This window comes from Lachancea lanzarotensis, scaffold LALA0S09 (assembly GCF_000938715.1).
Source record: "Lachancea lanzarotensis genome assembly LALA0, scaffold LALA0S09, whole genome shotgun sequence".
Lineage (NCBI taxonomy): Eukaryota > Fungi > Ascomycota > Saccharomycetes > Saccharomycetales > Saccharomycetaceae > Lachancea > Lachancea lanzarotensis.
The window spans coordinates 489945-509964 of NW_019212887.1; the positions used below are offsets into that span (position 1 = coordinate 489945).

The window sequence follows — 20020 nt, forward strand, 5'->3', positions numbered from 1 at the left end:
TAACTCAACTGATTACTCTTGGGCGCGGTGGGCCTCATTCGCCGATGTCCTCGAACCAATCTTGTGGTCTTTCGTCAATGAACTGCTTCATGATAGTTTTGCATTTCGCATCGTCCACGACACGCACTTCACACCCGCGTTCTGCAAGGTACTGCTCACCGTCGCCCTTGAAATTGATGTTTTCACCCACGACACACCGTGGGATTCCATACAACAAGATGGCGCCAGTGCACATATCGCAAGGCGATAGAGTCGTGTACAAAGTGCAGTTCTTATAAACTGAACCTTTCAAACGTCCACAATTCTCAAGAGTGGAAATTTCACCATGCAGAGTTGCGCTACCTTTCTGGAATCGCATATTGTGTCCGGAGCCAAGAATATTCCCTTTATCATCGATCAAGCATCCACCGATAGGCACACCGCCCTCTTCAAAACCTTTCACGGCTTCTTGATACGCTACTTTCATGCCAAGTGAATCCCATTGTTCCATGTTCACACCCATTGCTGCGTTAATATGGTTCGAATTCGAACAGACGCGCCGCTCATCTCGACTGATGAGAACAATTCAATGTACAAATTTTAGCAGCTCGTAGGCTGGCGGATCAAAAGGAGACATCATTCCTTTCTTTCCTGACGCTGTCACAAGTGTTCATGTGAACCGCCGAGTGAGGTACATGATGTTGCAGACGGAGCACATGCGAGAAAGCTCTTGTATTAAGAGTCACCTTTTGCAATTGGCAAGTACCGAGTTCAGATCTAATTTTTGTTTCCTGGCTTGCAGTATATGTTGAAACAAGCATCGATGACAGCTGTATGAAATCGTCAAACGAAGTACAGCAATATAACTGCTGAATGCCCTAGCCGGTTTAATGCTGTTCCATTTGGCACTAGACTTAATTGGGAGGGGGGACTTAACGTTGCCAAGGGACTTTATAAGGTCAATTTTTTGTCGTGTCCGGAAAAACCCTAAGTATATTCACGATAAAGAGACATGAACCATTGTATATTTGCACCCAGGATCTTGCGAGCATGCACAAATTTCGAACAAACTTTCTGTCCAAGTCAAAACGATTGAAACACCGAACGAAGTCATTATTGAATTCCGTCAGTTTTGTCCCAAGGCAAACACGGGCTTTGAGAAAAGACCCTTCCAGTCTACTCCTGTCGACTCAATGGTGAGCCTCCCGACTCTTTTTAGCAGAACCACGACATTGCACAGGCCTCTAGCAGAATTCCGTCTTCGTTCCTTTACTTATCATCAGCATAAGCCATAAAATGGTGATCTCGACAAAACAGTTGCATGGGCCAAAACTTTCATGAAAGAACGCGTCACTGGCATTCTCAACTCAACTGCAGACAGTCTTTAACCATCTAGAGCATCTCTCGGAGTTCGGGATTTATCATTTGTTATATACCTGACACTTGGCTACAATACTTATATCCTCCTCGAGAATCATTTATATAAGTAGAACCTCTTTGATAAGTCTTGTAACTCTGAGGATCAAGGTTCAGATAGCGATCAGCTACCCACTGGATCAAGCGAACGTCACCAGCTTGCTATCCAGCCACTCTTGGGTCTAAAAGTCTAATGGCAGGAAGTTTTGGACCAAATAGCCATGTTGGTACCTTATCAACAAATATCAGCATCCCACAACAACAAGACCATCGAAGGAGACAATCAATTCTGCTATTATCTGAGTCTATTGTTAGCAGAAGGTCTTCGAAGATTTCTAGAGATGTAGGTCTCGCTTTAAAACTCGACAGTACCGGACAAAGTCCCAGGCCGGGGAGTAGTATGGAATCAAGAGTCCTTATTGATGCAGGGTCCCCAAACTTTAGGACCAGAAAACGAGACCAACAAGAGGAGATCATTAATAGTCTGCGTGCTAACTATCTAAATGACTACATGCTACCACGGAAAGTAGAAACCGGCTCCACAAGCTCAGATCATCCAGCGCAAGGTGAAGAAAGTCCCCTCATCGATACTATAGATTCACAGGAAACTCCTGAAATTCCAGAACGGGACCTAAATCTGGAAAGCCAAGGCGGCCACATCACTCGAGAGCTTTACCGTATGACTTCAGCGAGTAAAACTCTGAAAAAAACGCTTTCTGCAAGTGATCTCGATATCAATGATCAGGATTCAAGGCCTGGAACCACCGCTAGTGCTCTAAATGTGCCAGGTGGATTCCGTCGTGAGTTTATTGTTCAGCAACACAAAAATTGCAAGGATAGCAAGCCGTCGATTGGAAGCGAGAACGGAACTTATCTTTCAGACGACATTGAATCTCAAGGAACTGATCCCAATAATATGGACAAAGTTCCTTTTCTCACAAGAAATTTTCTGGAGTTTCTCTACGTGTACGGTCACTTTGCCGGTGAAACGTTTAAAGATGACTTGTATCCAGACGATAAGTCTGGTCCTCTTGATATAGATGAACGAAGCCCCTTGTTGGTAAGAGGAGAAAACGAAGCTTCTCCCAAGAGGCTTGCCCCAGAATCTACGAAAGGAACAACGTCTACTGCAAAAGCATTTCTTCTCATGATAAAGTCCTTCATCGGAACGGGTGTTTTGTTCCTCCCAGCGGCATTTGCAAACGGCGGCTTGATATTTTCTGCGGTAATGCTGACGTTTTTTGGGTGCTACTCATTTTGGTGCTATTACATTTTGATCCAATCCAAAGTGGCTGCCAGAGTTGCATCTTTCGGTGACATCGGACAATCTTTATATGGCCCGTGGATGAAGTTTATCATTCTTCTGTCCTTGGTGTTAACCCAACTTGGTTTTTCGGGTGCTTATATCATATTCACAGCCAAAAATTTGTTGTCATTCATTGACAGCGTATTCCATTGGCCGCAGGTCACCATCTTACATTTGCTGATGCTTCAGCTGATAATATTTGTGCCTCTGTCATTCATCAGAAGCATATCCAAATTATCACTGCCGTCTTTGGCGGCCAATTTTTTTGTCATGGGAGGGATTTTGATTGTCATAGGACTGACCGGTAAGCATCTCTTCGTCGATCTCGGTTGCAAACCTGCGGACGGCATTACTATGATATTTGATCCCAATCGGTGGACGCTTTTCGCGGGAACCGCCATTTTTGCCTTTGAAGGGATCGGACTAATCATTCCTGTGCAGAGTTCGATGAAGCATCCTGAAAAGTTCCCTATGGTTTTGGGTTCGGTAATTATCACCGCGACGGTTCTTTTCTTGACGGTTGCGACTTTGGGGTACCTCAGTTACGGCAAAGACATCCAAACTGTTATCTTGCTAAATTTGCCTCAAGACAGCATTTTGGTGAACTTGATTCAATTTTTCTACTGTTTAGCGATAATGCTATCCACGCCTTTACAGCTATTTCCGGCATTCGCAATTGTGGAGAGCAAAGTATTCCCCAAATTCACCAAGATCTACGTCAGAAATAATGACCGGACAAATGTTCAGTACAAACAGAACTCGGGTAAGCTTGATTGGCGTGTAAAGTGGCTGAAAAACTCAGTGCGATCAATTATTGTAGCGGCCACTATAATGGCCGCTTACTGCGGCGCTGACAATCTTGATCAATTTGTCTCAATTGTCGGATCGTTTGCATGCATTCCACTGGTCTATATCTACCCACCGCTTCTCCACCTAAGAAGCTGCAGCAAACCCAAATGCCAAAATGCCAAGAGATTCTGGCAAAAGTGGCCAGTTTTGCTTGACTACACTCTAATCGTGTTTGGACTCGTTGGTATGATATATACGTCGTACCAGAGCATCATGACATGAGGAAAGAACTGGGTACCCAGCGCAGAGGTATGCGCTAGTATCAATCTACAATCGCATAAAATAAACTCTTTGACTTCAGCATGTAACCAAAAAAGGAGAACCTAGAAACCGACTGATAACTATCAATTTTTGGGGACAATTGAGAAAAGAGCTTGAGGGCTGAAACTTGTCAGTAAGCTGGCGAATGCTTCTTTTCCGAACTGCTTACTTCCGATAGAATAATTTCCCGTCGCTAATCACGTGCTCTGACGACACCACTGTTACAAAGTGATAAGGAATGACATGGTTGACATCACACTCCAAAGCATATCTAGGCGCACAGAAGAAGGCACGGCTCTACGTATACTATCTGGCCCCAATATAGAGCATAATTAATCTTTTATCAAATCAACTGTCATTTTATTCTGAACTTCACGAATTTTTTGGCTCGAGGTTGGTATCCCCAAAATGAATCGCGTAAGAGGAGCCAAATGGTCTCGAAAATTATGGAGACTTTTCCTGACCAATAATCTAGGTAGACAAGTGTGTAGTTCGCTCAATCAGAGCCATCCTTTTGGTTCACTGTACTTGCTTCTCATTATTATCAATAGTCATGTGACCATTGATATATACTGAAAATTGGCCAACTGAAGAGCACTGGTTTAAAACTCTTGAGCTAACGATTTTGGCATTGACCAAGCATCTACGGCGTCCGGATGTCTCACAATTTCTACGGCAAAGATGCCGGTACTCCGAAATCGATGGAGGTACCTTTGGTGCCCGATGTTGTGACCCCCACAGACCTTACAACAACGACTTTATCGACAGGCAATAACATCTACAATTCGAAGACTTTGGATGAGTTATTCGGGAATTGGCGTGGTAGTGTGGTTCACAAGTACCAGATTTACAAGTCTGAGCTAGAAACACAGAAAAGTGCTGTGGCAAACGAGTACGAAAGCCTCAGAAAACATGTTTCTGAACAGGTCTTGACAGACAAATACGAAAACGCGGAATTGTTAGTTCCCACCAGTGTGCTGGCTTTGGGTGCCTTTTTCAGTGGGAGAGTGCTCAGTAATCCCAGGAACTGGGGAGCTTCCGCTTCCTTCACCAGCCGTTTGTTAACGAGTATTCCAAGTAGAATCGTTCTGCCCTGGACACTAGCAGGTGTGACATTTTCTCAACTCACTCCTGTGACATGGTCACATAGCTTGCGTTCAGTAGAAAGAGATGTTTTACCGGAAGAATGGGTCTCACAATATCACCAATTTTGGGATTCATTGCACACAGAAGGTCTGGGAAAAAAATGGAGAGAACTTAACGACGATTTGGACCAATTCTTGCAAGAAAAGATTCACAGTGCCCGCAAATTCCTCATCAATAGGCAAAACAACAAGCCTTAGAATCGTAAACAAGAGGGAACAGAGTATTTGGTTTAAGAAACAAGTCATTCCAGTTGTGAATATTCAAATTATGTAGAAATAACGTCAAAAAAAAAAAAGCATAAACAAGCATTAAGAAGCATGGCATGGTACTGTTCGGCTCATAAGCAAGTCTTTGGACGTTTAATCGCTTGGGAGTTTTATTCTGGTGAGAGAACTGGACGTTGTCTGCCAAATTTTATAGCAGGCTTTTTGTTCGAATAAGTGAGACCGCTCACTCAGAAATCGAGCACAGCATGTCATCGCGCAATAATCTACTGAATGTGAACTGCGCATTTCCTTGTTACTTGCGGCTTGTTTCATGACTGAAGACTGAAAACCCCGAATAGATTGAAGTGCTGAGTCTTCTTGAAGCTAGGATAAGAGAACTCGAGGCATCATATTACGCCTAATCGCCCTTGGTGTGACGAATAATGGACATTTGAAGTCAAATGAAGTTTAATCTTCGTGAGGTCTATTTGTGACTCCAGAAAACAGGCTTGGTGACAACCGGAAGGAATGAATTCCCAATCGCTACAAATGCTGAAAATGGTAAGCACGAATCTCACAGCCGCAACACACGAGAAACGACCTTTCACAATTTCTCAATGGCAGCATTCAGGAGTGGAAAGAGGTATTCATGAATTCGATCTTTTTATAAGCTGTATGAGCTCTAGTTGTGCTATCAGCGTCAGCTTAAAATCATCAATAGTCTTCAGGTACGTTACGACAGCGACATACTCAAGTTCCAGGCCTTGTTGCTGTCAGCGGGTCAAACAAACTTACAATAACCTCTTTTAAACGTATATTCAGTATCTGGGCCTCGAACTGTGGTTAGGGTAGTCCCCAAATTCGTACCTTTCCTCTCGTGTGGCAAGAGGAGGTTTCTGAGACTCCAAATCGTAATGCATCTCATGGTAATATGTGCTTTTAGGCTCCACGATCGGCTGGTAGATGACCATAGGGGCGCTGTAAGGTGCTGATGGTGGAACAGGTCGTTGAACAGAACGGCGTTGTTTTGTGCGTGGAGAGCAGAAAAAACAAAATTCATAGAACCCTCCAACTCCATGCACACAACATCGCACTAAAGAGCCTAGAATCCATAACCCTATTATACAGGCTAGCACGATGCCCACTATAGCCAAAATTTTCCATGTTTTGTTGCTCAGTGAGGGAAACCATGAGACATTACGACTTACAAGCTCGCCAGATACATGATAGCCTATGGCCATTCCTTTACAGACGCAAAACGACCCTCAGAGGGTGAGTTTAGAGCTTTGCTCAGAGTAAAGTTTGGTGAACCTTGAACACTTAAACAATCAGCATCATAGCGTACGTAACAAGATTTGACTAGTTGAATCTTGAAGTTGCCAGATAGAAGGTGTAGATGGCTGGCGACTTGCCATTTGATCGTGTGAATAGTCCAGAAAATCCTTGTCAAGTCATTGGGTATGGATGCCGTGTTTTCATGCTTCTGTTCCAAAAAAAAGTAGAAAAATACGTTACTGACGCAGTTATTTAGTTTTCTGCTGACACTGTAGCTCCAATTGACATCAAAGTATCTAGACTCATCTTGAGGATTTTGGGTTCGGGTTTAGCAATCCGATTGACATTTGGGCTTGAACTTGGAGACTTTTCTGCCACCGTTGCCAGATTCAATCGAGGATTGAGTGCAACTCAAATTTTTGTAGGCATTTCTCCGAAGACGACGTCCCCGAAGTAAGGCCAACATATTTGTGGATTGTATTTTGGGTTTACGTTAACGAGAATCCCTTGAAACTTCAAGCTAGCGATTTTGCGGAAATCGGAAAATTGTTTGACTTGACCAGCTTGCCCGACAAAAATTGATGCTCCAGAACGATTCGAAGCACGTCGTTCTGGTCAGGAGTCAGAGCCAATCTCTGACGCTGTGAGTCATTAAAAGTTGATCCATGGTTACTTGTCGGACGTTTCAGTATCAAATTGTCCTGAACACTCGCTGCTGTAAAGTATTCGCTTTGATGCTAGGAAAATCCTCGGGTGCAGCCAATGGCACACATAGATGTTTCCCGTTTTGTTTAGAGCGGCTAGAACTGTAGTTTTCTTATTACATTCAAAATTCTGTCCAGCGGCCAACGACGAGACAATTCTGTATTGACCGTTATGAAGAAAGGTTGCTCAAACAAACAAGCCATTTCCATCTGTTTACAACAAGAACACGAAACATCACAATTTCAACCCTGCAAAAAAATACCGCGTCTCTTCATGTATTCAGCCATTGTGGAGCCTGTGCACGATCTATCTTGACCAAATCAGTGTCAAATGCTTCGATCAACAATTCCACTAGAATTCGCCCACCTCTGCTGCCCGTGAATCTTCGATACTCTTCAGACACAGAAGCTAGATTCCAGTTCATTATTCGACGCAAACATCCGATTACCGTTCCTGTTCTGTGACGTCCCATCCCGCAACAGACCAGCAGAGGGTAGTTTTGAGCTTTTACTATAGTTTCTAGTGCTGCTACAATGCTGTGTTCCGTTAGGCCATCCCATGGATTATCATCTTCACCACCCTCTGGATTTATTGTAGCAAACTGCAGTTGCACGGAATGTGCATCGCAGAATTCCAACAAAGTGTCCTGTGGTTCCTCATTGGCAAGCCAGATGATGGTTTTCAGCTGCAAGTCGAGCAAAAAGGGAAAATTTACCGGCGAAGGCTGTCCTGAACGGTACAGATATCTTTCCACAGGACAAAAATTCAAGGGCGGAACAATTCGCTGTACTGGTGCTCGCTTTACTTGAACCACGCCATGTCCGACCTCAGTTTCTTCGTTAATGTATGGATGGTCTTCTTCTTCATTGGTGTCCATGTTCAAAGCTGAACAAAAGAAGACTCAAGAAGCGTAGCGTATGATAATAAGGCGATACCTGAGGGCGTTGAAGTCGAAAGTCATGGTTTGGATATACAACTGGTGGTTTGAGCTGTTATAGTAATAATTCATGTTTCACGTGATACGAATTGGAATTTGGGCCACGTTTATAGAAGAAAGAGCAAATGGCTTTGAATAGCACTAAGACGAGGCTTGTGAGAGCGTTCAAAAACTGGAAAGATTTCAGAGCCTGGTACCAAACGTTGAAGACGCCATCTTCATAGTATTTCAAGTATTTTTTAGTTTGAGTCACGTGATAATCAATAACAATGACAGCGACGGGCTGGTAGAAAGTGATATCAACAATGATGATAGCACGATGGTTGACGAAGTAATGCAACCGTTGATCGGCCTTCGCAGATGCGAAGCTCGACAAGCGATGTGTTGGATGTCTTCTTTTTTTGGGCTCGCTTGTAAGAGCCGAAATTCGAAATTTGCTCGTAGTGAATCGAAGTTTTAAGTTTAATTTCAAGAAACATCAGGACAGTGAATGTTATGTTCCCTTCCGGTATTTCAAAATGTAAGTTATCGATTCATTTGCCGTTGAAAGCCAGTCCTTTATTATTCTGATCAGTTGTCCAAAGACACGCTTTCTTAGCATGAGCTACTGTGTTCCGGTTTTTTGTCATCACACAAAGCGGGGGATATCTGCCTCACAGAAGACTCATCGCTCCTCTTAATGTCAGCAACGTTGTCGAGCATCCTCAATACCGCTCGATTTCAAATATTTGAAGAACACCTTAATGTAAATAATTTTTGAAAGTAAATCAGTGATCCGGTGATGATAAACGACGATTTTAGAGACTACCGGTCTTGGGGAGATACCTCTAGTGAATATAAATGTGTTCGGAACCTTTTGTTGACAAGAAACTCGACATAAAATGTTACTGGCATCGCATATCACGTGACTGGACTTTTCTCATCAAAGTAAGCCACGAATCAACCAATTGTATGTTCACGAAACCCTCCCAGACTAAACAGACCTTGTGACTTCAAGATCAATGTTCTTAGTGCTATTACACAGACAAACTGTTCTCTACAAACTACAATCTTTACAGGATCGTACAACGCGATGTTTCTCATAGCAGCTAAATCAAAGCTATTTATGAAAGATGATATAAATGTATACCCAAGTGCTAACGTACAATAAACTTGTTCCATCCAGTTTGCTTCTCAATTCAACTGCCGACATCCAGATTATGGTGAGTAAAATAGCCAAACGGAAAGCTGAGGCTTCAGGCTCAAGCTCAAAGTTTTCAGAGACGTTTTCGGCTAGCTGGAACGCTTACTACAAGCAAGTTTCTGGAAACCTGCACCTGCGGCTGATTGATAGTTTCCTGGTAGTCCTAGTCGCAGCAGGCATTGTCCAATTTCTGTTTGCGTGTATTATCGGTGACAGCTTTCCTTTGAATGCATTTTTGGCCGGTTTTTGTGCCTGTGTAGGCCAATTTGTTCTTCTGGTCAGTTTGCGTATGCAATGGGTGGAACCATTCCCTGGAGTTAGCCGTGATCGCGCATTTGTGGAATTTGTGGGTGGAAGTCTCGTTTTGCACTTTTTGAGCTTGCATTTTGTTAATTGAATTGAGACATCGAGCATTTTCAAAAGTTTATTTGGGTACAAGGACTACAGAATCGGCGCTGTATCTCGTTAGAATTGTTTGCGTCGAACTTCTAGTATACTGCACCCCGTAGGTGGGGCACTCTAACGTCACATTTTTCCCCTTTCTAGCTTTACAGTGTAAGTCGCCTAATAAGAAAAGGATACATCACTGTTGCAATTAGTAAAATCGGAAAATACGCATCGGTCCTCAGGTTGAAACTTTAAATGATATATCAGGGCTTGAGAGTAAATATTGGTGATGTATCGAAGTTCCAAGGTGAGTTTGCATTACGAACCTGATTTCTTCCATAAATGGAAGACGTGAAAAGGCCCTTCGATATGGCCCTCAACCTCATCCTCATCGAATCTTTCAGCCATCCATCTCGTCATTCCTCTCATATACTTCTAATTGTACACTTTTTTCGACTATTTTACCGCTACATTCTTTTCTGACTAATTCTTTTTAAGCTATAATGCAACACCCGCCCGACTTCTCTTTGGTCTTGGTCTTATCCTGTCTTGTCTCCACACGGCCCTGAGCAGCCCTACGTTGGCCATCAGTTGCGCTTCCATTGACTCCACGATTGGTAGTATCAGGGGTACCATTGGCACCTGCAACAGGTGCTCTTCCGCTGGTTGGGTCCTCGTCGGTCTCAGTAGAGCCTGAAGCGGTTCCATTTGTTGTGATCCCTTCTCCAACAGCACTGTTACTTTGTTGACGAAATTTTTTCTCCAACTCCTCCTTTTCAGCTACGTTGTAAACCCCTCCATTGTCTCTAACCAGCCGCACAAGACCGTAAAAAGACTCTTCTACATTAATGGCCTGTTTTGCAGAGGTTTCCATGAACGGAGCACTGAACTGTTTGGCAAGGCTGACACCTTCTTCGTACGACACTTGGCGTTCATCTTCCAAATCGCTTTTGTTTCCGACTAGGAATACCGGCACATAATCTGCGTCTTTGACTCTTAGAATCTGTTGATAATACGTCATCAGTTCATCGAACGACGTCCGTGACGTGACTGAATAAACCAATAGGAATCCTTCTCCAGTACGCATGTATTGTTCCCGCATTGCGGAGTACTCCTCTTGGCCAGCTGTGTCCAGGATATCCAAAATCGAAACTTTGTCGTCTATCACCACCTGTTTGCGGTATGAATCCTCAATAGTCGGATCATATTCATCCACAAAATGTGATTGAATCAATTGGATGGTAAGTGCAGATTTACCCACACCACCGCCACCAACAACGACGAGTTTGAACTCCCTAATATTGTTCTGCGGACTTCTGGTTAGTTTTAATTTAGGGAAACAAAGAACAGGAGTGGTAGAGAGTCTCCGGGTTCTGCAGAACGTTTAGAATTAGAGCTATCAGCCTGCTCGATTGTTTCTACAACCTTTCAAACGCTAAACTGTTTCCAAGCGCAATCCAGAACATGACCCGAACGAAACTATAATTCATCATCGAAAATCTACCAATTTTACGCAAAACAGTGGCGTTGAAAACCCCAGGAAATGCACTATCAACCTAATTCTTTGCAGCAAACATCAACATACCTTACTGAGTGACATATTGAGTGTCAGTTACTTCTCTGAAACGATCCAAAATATCGAAATATCGAAAAACCGTTGCGAATGTTGTATTATTGATTTCGAACTGGTCCTTGAGACAGTGATTATTTTAAAATATTTCAACAAGGAGTCACTTTGCACGTAACGATGTAGAGGAACTCGACAACAGCCTATCCTGTGGACGAGATAAATCGGATCTTGTGAGCTGGTTTAGTTCTAGTGCCGTAAGATGACTCTTCAAATGCTAAGTGAGAGTTTGAAGAACCAAATTCCCAATATTTTCGGAACTTCAAGCCAAAAAATGGGTGTCCATTGAATTTCCACGTTTGGAGTTTTTTTATCAGCATATAGCAGCTCAATCGTTCTTGAAACCATTCTTAATCGATCTACAGTGTGCCAAGTCACTTTTTAGTCAGTTTCGGTAACTGAAATGTGAAAAAAAATCGATAAAATTGGGTCATTTTTTGTCTGATATTCTTATTTTTGGCATGAGAGTTCGGACTTGGCCCCAGATCGAACTTTTGCATAAATTTTCTTAAGCACTCCTGCTGCAAATGTGAACTTTCACTTTTCCAGTGCTTTTGATTGCTTTCAGTCCATTTTTCTCATTTGCAATCGTTGCAATACCATTTCCCCTTGGGTAAGGTCTCGAGACCGATGCAGGGCAAATGAAACCACTCGAGTATGCAATTATCACCGTCACAGCCAACCATCTCGCCATATGCCACTTGATTACAGTAGCAGTAGAGAGCTTCCCCATACTCGTTAGTCTTGGACCTCTGAGGGTAATCGTCCTTGGTGTTGGGCTTTCGTTTGCGTCGTTTGAGGTCCGATGAACCCGCTCCGCCGCCAGCGTTGCGTGAAAGACCCTGCTGCGATGTAGAGGCCTGATTGGCACCGCTGAAGTGACCGTGATGGTGCTGGTGCTGGTGCTGATGCTGATTATGTTGGCCCGCGCCAGTAGCCGAAGCAGCGCCGGCAGCGCTATTACTAGTGCCAGCGTTACCGATAGCCCGCTTTTTACGCCCGTCGGAAGCCCCCGAGGCCTCGTAGTGTGGGCCTGGGCTATTGTTACCAGCGTTTCCGTCAGTGATGTTGTCTGCGCTATTTACACCCCCAGGACCTCCAAATCCACTTTCCGAATGCGGAACCGCGCCCTGGGGTCCTGTTCTTCGAGCAGCCATGGCCTCACGCCGAGACTCGCTTTTCAACGCTTGTGACGACTTGCTGTTAGTCTTGGAGTCGATTTTGGCCATAAGTTCGTGATGAAGATGCATCGCCGGATGGTCGTCGTTGCCGAGTCTGATTTTTGGTGGGATTTCTGTGTTTTTGATAGCCACTTCGTACGCCAGTTCCAACCGTGCAGTGAGCCTACTGAGCGATTCATATGCCAGGGCAGAAACGTGCATTTTTTCTTCTAACGACGGCATCAGCTCCTGAAACAGCCCATTCATGTCTTGCAAGGATCCTTCACCCGATTTCTCGTCCAAAAACCGTTCGATGGTGCCATTTAGCTCCGGAACGGTGTGTATGCACTTGGCATCGATTTCGCGTAGCAGCGTCATATAACGAGAAACCTCCAAGGGCATCTCTTCAAGAACGTCGCTGACTTCGTTCAGCCCGGGATAAAGATTAGCAGGCGCTGCCATGATTGCAGCTCGCTAAACACCAGTCAAATAATGATGGAACCACCAATGACAACAGACGTTCGACGATCGATGCATCCGGTACTATTTTATATCTACATGATGAGTTAAGTATATTAGGGACATCGCTTAAAAAAGCAACTTACGTAATCTGTGTCGATTACGTAACCAGTACTTTTCTCACATGACTTATAAATCAGCTGACTTTTGAGTACCTATATGGCTCAAACTTTATCCCTCATTTCTCATCAGTAGGTTGTTTGGCCGAGCGGTCTAAGGCGCCTGATTCAAGAAATTTGTTTCTTAACGCTGATCAACACAGCGGAATCCTCAGGTATCGTAAGATGCAAGAGTTCGAATCTCTTAGCAACCATAATTAATTTTTAGTTTTTTTCGCTATTAGCGCTATCGAGCATGTTGTACGGAGTCCTTAGTTTGCTCAGGTATGTATGTATGTATGAGAATGTATCCAGCTAACTATGTCCCTTGAGCACTTCCACTTCAAGATCAGAGTTCTTTAAGGGTCAAAGTCCACATCTGTATCCAAGAACAAGTCAGCGACGCAATCAAGCGACATTGCCAATTTTACGCCCATCATGAGTGTCTATTTGAGCGTTTTGTTCGGAGTGCTAACTTTCGAAATGGCATGTCTGTTCACACTGGTGCTACCGCTACATTATAAACTTCGCAAAGCGTTGGTGACCAGCTATTTCCGGTTCGTCAGCTACACGCAGGTGAAAACGGTGATTTTCATAGTGCAGGGACTCGTAGGACTGCTTTTCGTGGATTCGTGGAAAAGGTCCCAGATATCTGTATTTCTACACCATCACCAGGCCACGTCTGGAGCGGACCCTAACGCCGTGGGTAATGTCACACCCGTCCAAGCTTTGGCCTCCAGAGCGTATAATCAAAGAAATATCTACATTTCCGGGTTTATACTATATTTCTGGTTCTGCATTCCTGTAGTGATCAGCGTGGTGAGAAGACTGGTAAAGTACGAAACTCTGATCCGGGAAAGCGCCAGTTCTGAGAACGATGCCAAAGCGGACTCCGAAAAATCCTCTGACGACGATGAGATTTCAGCTCTTCGGAAAGAGCTCAAGGAAAAAAAGGCGTCCATTAGTGCCCTACGCTCGCAAAAGGCTAATTTAGAGGCACACTACGACAAGACCGTGGTTCCCAAGCTAGACAAAGAAGCATCATCCGGGGAGAAAAAGAGCAACTAAATAGAAACCGATTTGGAAATCACATACTACCGCTGCCACCTGTTTTTACGCCTCTATAGTTCGTCTTTATCTTACATAGTGCTTTATATTTTAAAGTTTGCAAGACATAGTTGTTAATCTTGCCGCTGGATTAGTGGTCGATGCCAGATTGCCACGTCTCATTCAAACGGTCGCCAAAGATGGTCTCTTGGATGTAGTTAACGTCCTTGACGTCACTCGCACTTAGCTCGTGGGTTTCCCGGTCCACCACATCCCAATAGCTTTGCAAAGCTATTTCTAGCTCGTGGATGCTGCTCACCCCTAAAACAGTGGGTCCCCGGTCGACCCACCTGCTAAGCGCATACTTTGTCGCTAAAGTAGCCAAATCTTTACCCTGAGCTGCTGCATACTGAGCCGCCCTTTGAGCGCGTTCCCGCAATTCTGGAGAGCAAGGATGGAATTGCAGTGTTTCTTGGGCACGCAGCAGAGACATGCTCAATATTGATCCATTCTCAACCACTTTCACCTGTGCTTCGTCCTTGAAACGCAGAAATGCGTCTTCCAGAAGAGTGTTTTGCAAGTTTAAGTTGGCATACGACAGCACCGCATCAAGAGGCCCTATTTCGGCAATTTCACGACTCTGTTGCGCTACCGAAAGTAGAAACTCCACAGGGTATCCGCTGATGCCGAAATTGTGAATGATACCATCGTTTTTTAGGACACGTAGCTCTTTCAGTGCTTCCAAGACTTGCTTGGTCTCGATGAACTCAACGTCGTGCAGGAAGATCAGGTCGATATAGTCCGTTTTGAGTCGTTCCAAAGACCTCAGCACGCTTTTCCTGACGCTGGACCTCGAGTAATCGAACTCGTCGAGTCTAATGCGTCCGACTTTAGAACATATGAAATAATTGTCTCTAGGATATTCTGCTGTAAGCTGTTCCAATGCTCTACCGTACAAAATCTCGCTTTGCCCGTAGTACGGGGATGTATCGATGGCTCTTATTCCCCGATCAAAAGCGTATCGTATCATGTCCGTAAGTGGGACAGATTCTGGGTTGTCAGTATATTGAGTGTTGAGAATGGCACCCCCAAGAATCAAGCTTGGAAGCCTTTCAATTGATGCGCCCTTGACAAATTCCTTTACAGGGCCAATTGGCCTGTTAACTGCTATTGATCCCATGCTTCTACTTATCTTATATAGACCCACTAACAGCTAAACACTACGACTCGTTTGTTGTATTCGAGGTTCAAGATCCATTTCGAGATCCGGGTTTTCTAATTTAAGTCCATATGATGATGATGATGAACCTTTAAAGAAAAACGGTTCTCGAGATCAGAATTTAAGACCTGAGCTTACCACTTTTCATACCATCAACGTACTTTTCAAACTACCAGAAGCCATGTCATACTACAACAGATACAGAGGCCAACGAAACTACGCACCTCAAGCAGATACCGGTGCAGCAATGGATGAACCTGATGCGATCTTCGAATTGGGCAAGAATAAGAGAGTAACGGTTCGTCAGTTTCGAAATATAAACCTTATTGACATTAGGGAGTACTACGCAGATGGAGCGTCAGGAGAAATGAAACCAGGCAAAAAAGGTATCTCTTTGACGGAAGAAGTGTACGACGAGTTACTCAAGCATCGACAGAACATTGACGATGCGTTGCGGAGGTTTGGCTCCAAACGGCCTAGAACGAAGACTGTTAGCGTCCTTTCGGATAGTGAGGAAACGAACGTAGATGAAGAACCAGCTGGGAAGCCCTCCAGCCGGAACCGGGAAAAGCAAAGTCAGATTAAGTCCGAAAACGGTTCAGAAAGACCAAAGGCCAGAAAAGAACGCAAAAGAAAAGAACCGGCACCACCACAGGCCCAACCGGACGAAAAAAGACGCAAGAACGATGAACTAGAATCCAATGCACAGCTGGTTGTCCCGTCTACAGCGCCATCCGCTCCTACTTTGCCCGAGAAACCAACTAAGATTACCAAGACCAGCAGCCAAAAGACCAAAATAGCTAGTAACCCAAGGCTTGACGACATTCCGAATGCAGCACAATCGATGCAGACAGCACAATCAGCACAGACCAGTAATCCAAGACTAGACGACCATTTGCATAAGCTCACGCCTCCTGTGAAGCCCACCAAAAACGATTCTGATTTGGACTCGAGCGACGAAGATTTTGCACTGGCGCTGGAGTCAGAATTCAACAAGGACGATGACGACGCCGATGATGACGATGAAGACGGTGACCGTACGGCCCTCAATGACCACACAGATGGGAACATCAGCGAGGAATCGTGACCAACTGGTTCTTCTTCCCATGTGGGAGCTTTGCAAGCGCCTTCTGAAGGTGTTTCTTTACATTCTGTCTCTATACCCTACGACTGCGTTCAACCAGGTAGTATTGCTACAGATGGGATCATTTTTCGTGCATACACCCAACAGCCCACAATTCCGTCCGGTGATGGGATTATCACCTACAGCAGCCATCTTCTCATTCATGAGAAACACAAACCTCCTCATCTTACCAAGACCCTGCCATTCGAGAAATGAAGTGCAACTGTGCATAGGCTGCACCGAAATAAGACAAAACTTTTACAATTCAACTATCAAGCTTTAGAATCACAGTGAAAGGCTTCTGTGGACTGCGTAAGTCGTGCATGTCGTGCTAACAAGGCAAAACGATCCAGTTCACTCAGTTCACTCAGTTCTAATCCTTCTTTTCCGATAAGTAGTTCGTGATAATTATATTTCAGATCTTTGAAGTAGGTGATAGAAACCCCGCTTCAAACACAACAAGACACAACCAAATATTCTGATTCAAACAAAAGGTGTCAGCGAAGTCATCTTGGCCAGCTTTTGAGCTTGTCTCAGCGTCTATTTCCCTCCTGTTCTCAGAATCTGTAGATATCACTGTGAACGAAGGATGGTTCTCTTTAATTAGCCATATTTTTGAAGCAAAGACTGACTATCTTCTTCTACTACCGCTTTTTGCGAACTGAAGACGCTGATTCACACTCTGATAAGTCCCCCATTGAACACCGGGCATTGTATCTAGAGTTCGCAAGGTCCAAAAGTTTTAAGGCTATGTCAGACCCAACGGAACATGAAAGTGCGCCCTTGTTAGGTAGCAACAACGTTGGATCAAAGTCTAGTAAGACCAAAAAAAACTCCAAAAGACGGAAGCGGAAGTCAGCTTTTAAAGGACCGGGGAACAGAGCTAGCCATGAAGGGTCTCAGATGGGTTCTCACGGCCACGTTGAGCATGGTCTGTCGTCAGCAAACGATTTCGATAAGACAGACTCGTGGGGCATTTTGCACGAGGGCACCGATGAGGAAACGTCCAACACTAGAGGATCATCTGACGTCAATCTCACGTCAATGCAGCATCCTCGGTCGTATTTCGATCACAGGCCATCGATTGCTGTTATGGAGGCGATCAATTCGTCCGGTAGCGTCCGGAAACCCCGAAGAATGAGCTCTTCTCGAGGAAATCCCACCGGGTCTGTCAGTAGCACTTCGCAAAATGTGTCAAACAAGAAAAACAACTCCGGTAAATCAAGTGGACCTCTACTATCAGCAGAAGAGGCAGAGCGTTGGGCCAAAAAAAATGCTTCTAAGCACACTAAAAAACCAGAAGCTCATCTGAGAGGAGACGACGTGGTTATAGATGTCGATGCTTTGATGGACCACGTGATCCGGTCCAACCACAGCCATTCTTCTAGTAAATCGTCTTCCGTGAACCCTTCGGAGGACGGCTACCATTCAAGACCATCTTCGAGGCGCAGCTCCAATGATTCATCCATCAACGATGTATGTTTGCCAATAGACGATGAAGATACGGCAGGAACTAAGGTGTGGCCCGACGTTGCGGTTTTAGAAGAGTACTCGAAGGATGAAACGGAAAGGCTCAGGAGCCAGGCTGTACAGGACGCTGAGAACTTTCATTTCCAGTATGATGACGAGGATGAAGATTTCGACGATAGTCAAAATAATGATGGTGTTTTGTTTTCCAAACCCATTGTCACTAACATAGATGTGCCTGAGCTTGGGAATACCAGGATCAATGAGGCAGAGCACATGGAGTCAGGACGTTTGAGACCCAGAAAAATTACGCCTTGGCATTTGCGTCGCAAGGGTAACAATATACCTGGGTTTACGGGGCAAACTGATGCCAAAAATATCAGTGTGGTTACGAAGAAAGAGGCAAAGCATCAGGAAAATTTTCTAGTTGGCAATCGGATACAGTATCCACCCCATATTGTATCCAACAACCCAGAACATTTCAGGTTCACCTATTTTAGGGAAGACCTAGACTCTACGATCCATTCCCCTACTATCTCCGGCTTGCTACAACCGGGACAAAAATTTGACGAGCTCTTCGTTGCTTCGGTTTATTCATCTGCTAGTAACGGCAATAATAATGAAAACCTTGCTAATACCAATCCTGGTGTAACTCCTGCCGAAACAAAAAATAGCACCCCACAACAACAACAACAACAAACACTTTTGCAACGCTTGTCTACGACGCAGTCGGGAAGTTTAGATATGTTCGATTGTGAACCCTTTTGGCTTGACGTTTCAAATCCCACGGAAGAGGAGATGAAAGTTTTGAGTAAAGCATTCGGAATTCATCCGTTAACAACAGAAGACATTTTCCTTGGAGAAGTTCGTGAGAAAGTTGAACTTTTTAAGGACTACTACCTGGTGTGTTTCAGAAGTTTTGATATTGTCGCCGAACGCCATACTCGTCACAAGAAAATGCATCATGAATCTAACGCCTATAATTCTTCGGACGCGGATCACGATGAGAGCTCCAAAGGGTGGCTGCCCAAGTTTTTCAGGTCTCGGAGGCGCTCTTCCACAAACAAAACCGTTTCTAGCTCAAATTCAAGCTATCGAAGTAAAGCGAGGAGGCAAATGGAAGAGAATGAAAAGTACAAGCGAAAGTCTGGCGATAGAAGAAAACCGCGGGGCGGCGAGCTAGAGCCTTTGAATGTTTATATCATTGTATTCCGCACCGGGGTTCTTACCTTCCATTTCGCCCCAACCCCACATCCAATAAACGTAAGAAGAAGAGCAAGACTTTTGAAGGACTACCTGAATGTGACCGCAGACTGGATTGCGTACGCGCTCATTGACGACATCACCGACGCATTTGCACCGATGATCGAAATTATTGAGGACGAAGTCCACGACATTGAGGAATCCATCCTCAAAATGCACCAGTCCGACGATTCCTCCTCTGATGACGATGACTCTTTGGATGAGAGTGAGGCTTATGATCGTAACTATGCCAGCATAGAGCGCTACCCGAGAAGAGGAAGTGCCGTGGGTGAAGGCGCCAGCCTTTCCACCAGGACCAGATCTACTCGCTCGTCGAGCTCCAGCTCCAGCATTGACACCAATATAATTGGCTGGAAGCGGAAAGGAGACATGTTAAGACGCATTGGCGAGTGCAGAAAACGAGTCATGAGTATTGTGCGACTGTTGGGCTCCAAGGCCGACGTTATCAAGGGATTTTCGAAACGGTGCAACGAGCAATGGGATGTGGCGCCGCGTTCTGAGATCGGCATGTATCTCGGCGATATCCAGGATCACATTGTGACCATGGTTTCGTCCCTCAATCACTACGAAAAGCTTTTGAGCCGCTCCCACTCGAATTACTTGGCTCAGATCAATATCGACATGACAAAAGTTAACAATGACATGAACGATGTTCTGGGCAAGATCACTATTCTGGGTACAGTTGTACTACCTATGAACATTATCACAGGTTTGTGGGGTATGAACGTTCTAGTTCCCGGCCAGGACAACCACTCACTTACTTGGTTCACCTGTATCACCACATCCATGCTGATATTTGCCTACATTGCATACGTTTATACCAAGAAGCGGTTTGGATTCTGAATCG

General features: G+C 44.6%; 12 protein-coding genes and 1 non-coding gene across 13 annotated transcripts; 7 read left to right on the top strand and 6 right to left on the bottom strand.

Moving 5' to 3' along the window:
* Positions 1-34: 34 nt before the first annotated feature.
* Positions 35-490, bottom strand: FCY1 (LALA0S09e05028g1_1; the record flags this gene model as incomplete). Its single annotated transcript, XM_022770809.1, has 1 exon — positions 35-490. The coding sequence occupies one exon, from the start codon at positions 488-490 to the stop codon at positions 35-37; it is 456 nt and encodes a 151-aa protein (XP_022630113.1).
* Positions 491-1588: 1098 nt separating this feature from the next.
* On the top strand, positions 1589-3772 carry AVT4 (LALA0S09e05050g1_1; the record flags this gene model as incomplete). The annotated part of the gene is made up of 1 exon (XM_022770811.1): positions 1589-3772. The coding sequence occupies one exon, from the start codon at positions 1589-1591 to the stop codon at positions 3770-3772; it is 2184 nt and encodes a 727-aa protein (XP_022630114.1).
* A 695-nt stretch (positions 3773-4467) lies between these two features.
* Positions 4468-5154, top strand: MIC27 (LALA0S09e05072g1_1; the record flags this gene model as incomplete). Its single annotated transcript, XM_022770812.1, has 1 exon — positions 4468-5154. One exon carries the CDS (start codon positions 4468-4470, stop codon positions 5152-5154), a length of 687 nt encoding a protein of 228 aa, XP_022630115.1.
* An 827-nt stretch (positions 5155-5981) lies between these two features.
* Positions 5982-6404, bottom strand: PIN2 (LALA0S09e05094g1_1; the record flags this gene model as incomplete). Its single annotated transcript, XM_022770813.1, has 1 exon — positions 5982-6404. One exon carries the CDS (start codon positions 6402-6404, stop codon positions 5982-5984), a length of 423 nt encoding a protein of 140 aa, XP_022630116.1.
* Positions 6405-7414: 1010 nt separating this feature from the next.
* Positions 7415-8020, bottom strand: OCA1 (LALA0S09e05116g1_1; the record flags this gene model as incomplete). Its single annotated transcript, XM_022770814.1, has 1 exon — positions 7415-8020. The coding sequence occupies one exon, from the start codon at positions 8018-8020 to the stop codon at positions 7415-7417; it is 606 nt and encodes a 201-aa protein (XP_022630117.1).
* A 1259-nt stretch (positions 8021-9279) lies between these two features.
* Positions 9280-9660, top strand: OST2 (LALA0S09e05138g1_1; the record flags this gene model as incomplete). Its single annotated transcript, XM_022770815.1, has 1 exon — positions 9280-9660. The coding sequence occupies one exon, from the start codon at positions 9280-9282 to the stop codon at positions 9658-9660; it is 381 nt and encodes a 126-aa protein (XP_022630118.1).
* Positions 9661-10143: 483 nt separating this feature from the next.
* On the bottom strand, positions 10144-11250 carry RAS2 (LALA0S09e05160g1_1; the record flags this gene model as incomplete). Its single annotated transcript, XM_022770816.1, has 2 exons — positions 10144-10956; positions 11236-11250. 2 exons carry the CDS (start codon positions 11248-11250, stop codon positions 10144-10146), a joined length of 828 nt encoding a protein of 275 aa, XP_022630119.1.
* Positions 11251-11855: 605 nt separating this feature from the next.
* On the bottom strand, positions 11856-12899 carry PHO23 (LALA0S09e05182g1_1; the record flags this gene model as incomplete). Its single annotated transcript, XM_022770817.1, has 1 exon — positions 11856-12899. One exon carries the CDS (start codon positions 12897-12899, stop codon positions 11856-11858), a length of 1044 nt encoding a protein of 347 aa, XP_022630120.1.
* Positions 12900-13150: 251 nt separating this feature from the next.
* On the top strand, positions 13151-13269 carry LALA0_S09e05204r. Its single transcript has 2 exons — positions 13151-13189; positions 13225-13269. It is a non-coding gene; the product is annotated as a tRNA-Leu (tRNA).
* Positions 13270-13492: 223 nt separating this feature from the next.
* Positions 13493-14122, top strand: YET2 (LALA0S09e05226g1_1; the record flags this gene model as incomplete). Its single annotated transcript, XM_022770818.1, has 1 exon — positions 13493-14122. One exon carries the CDS (start codon positions 13493-13495, stop codon positions 14120-14122), a length of 630 nt encoding a protein of 209 aa, XP_022630121.1.
* A 130-nt stretch (positions 14123-14252) lies between these two features.
* ARA2 (LALA0S09e05248g1_1) lies at positions 14253-15281 on the bottom strand (the record flags this gene model as incomplete). The annotated part of the gene is made up of 1 exon (XM_022770819.1): positions 14253-15281. One exon carries the CDS (start codon positions 15279-15281, stop codon positions 14253-14255), a length of 1029 nt encoding a protein of 342 aa, XP_022630122.1.
* Positions 15282-15501: 220 nt separating this feature from the next.
* On the top strand, positions 15502-16407 carry SUB1 (LALA0S09e05270g1_1; the record flags this gene model as incomplete). Its single annotated transcript, XM_022770820.1, has 1 exon — positions 15502-16407. One exon carries the CDS (start codon positions 15502-15504, stop codon positions 16405-16407), a length of 906 nt encoding a protein of 301 aa, XP_022630123.1.
* A 786-nt stretch (positions 16408-17193) lies between these two features.
* MNR2 (LALA0S09e05292g1_1) lies at positions 17194-20016 on the top strand (the record flags this gene model as incomplete). Its single annotated transcript, XM_022770822.1, has 1 exon — positions 17194-20016. The coding sequence occupies one exon, from the start codon at positions 17194-17196 to the stop codon at positions 20014-20016; it is 2823 nt and encodes a 940-aa protein (XP_022630124.1).
* Between the last annotated feature and the right edge of the window lie 4 nt (positions 20017-20020).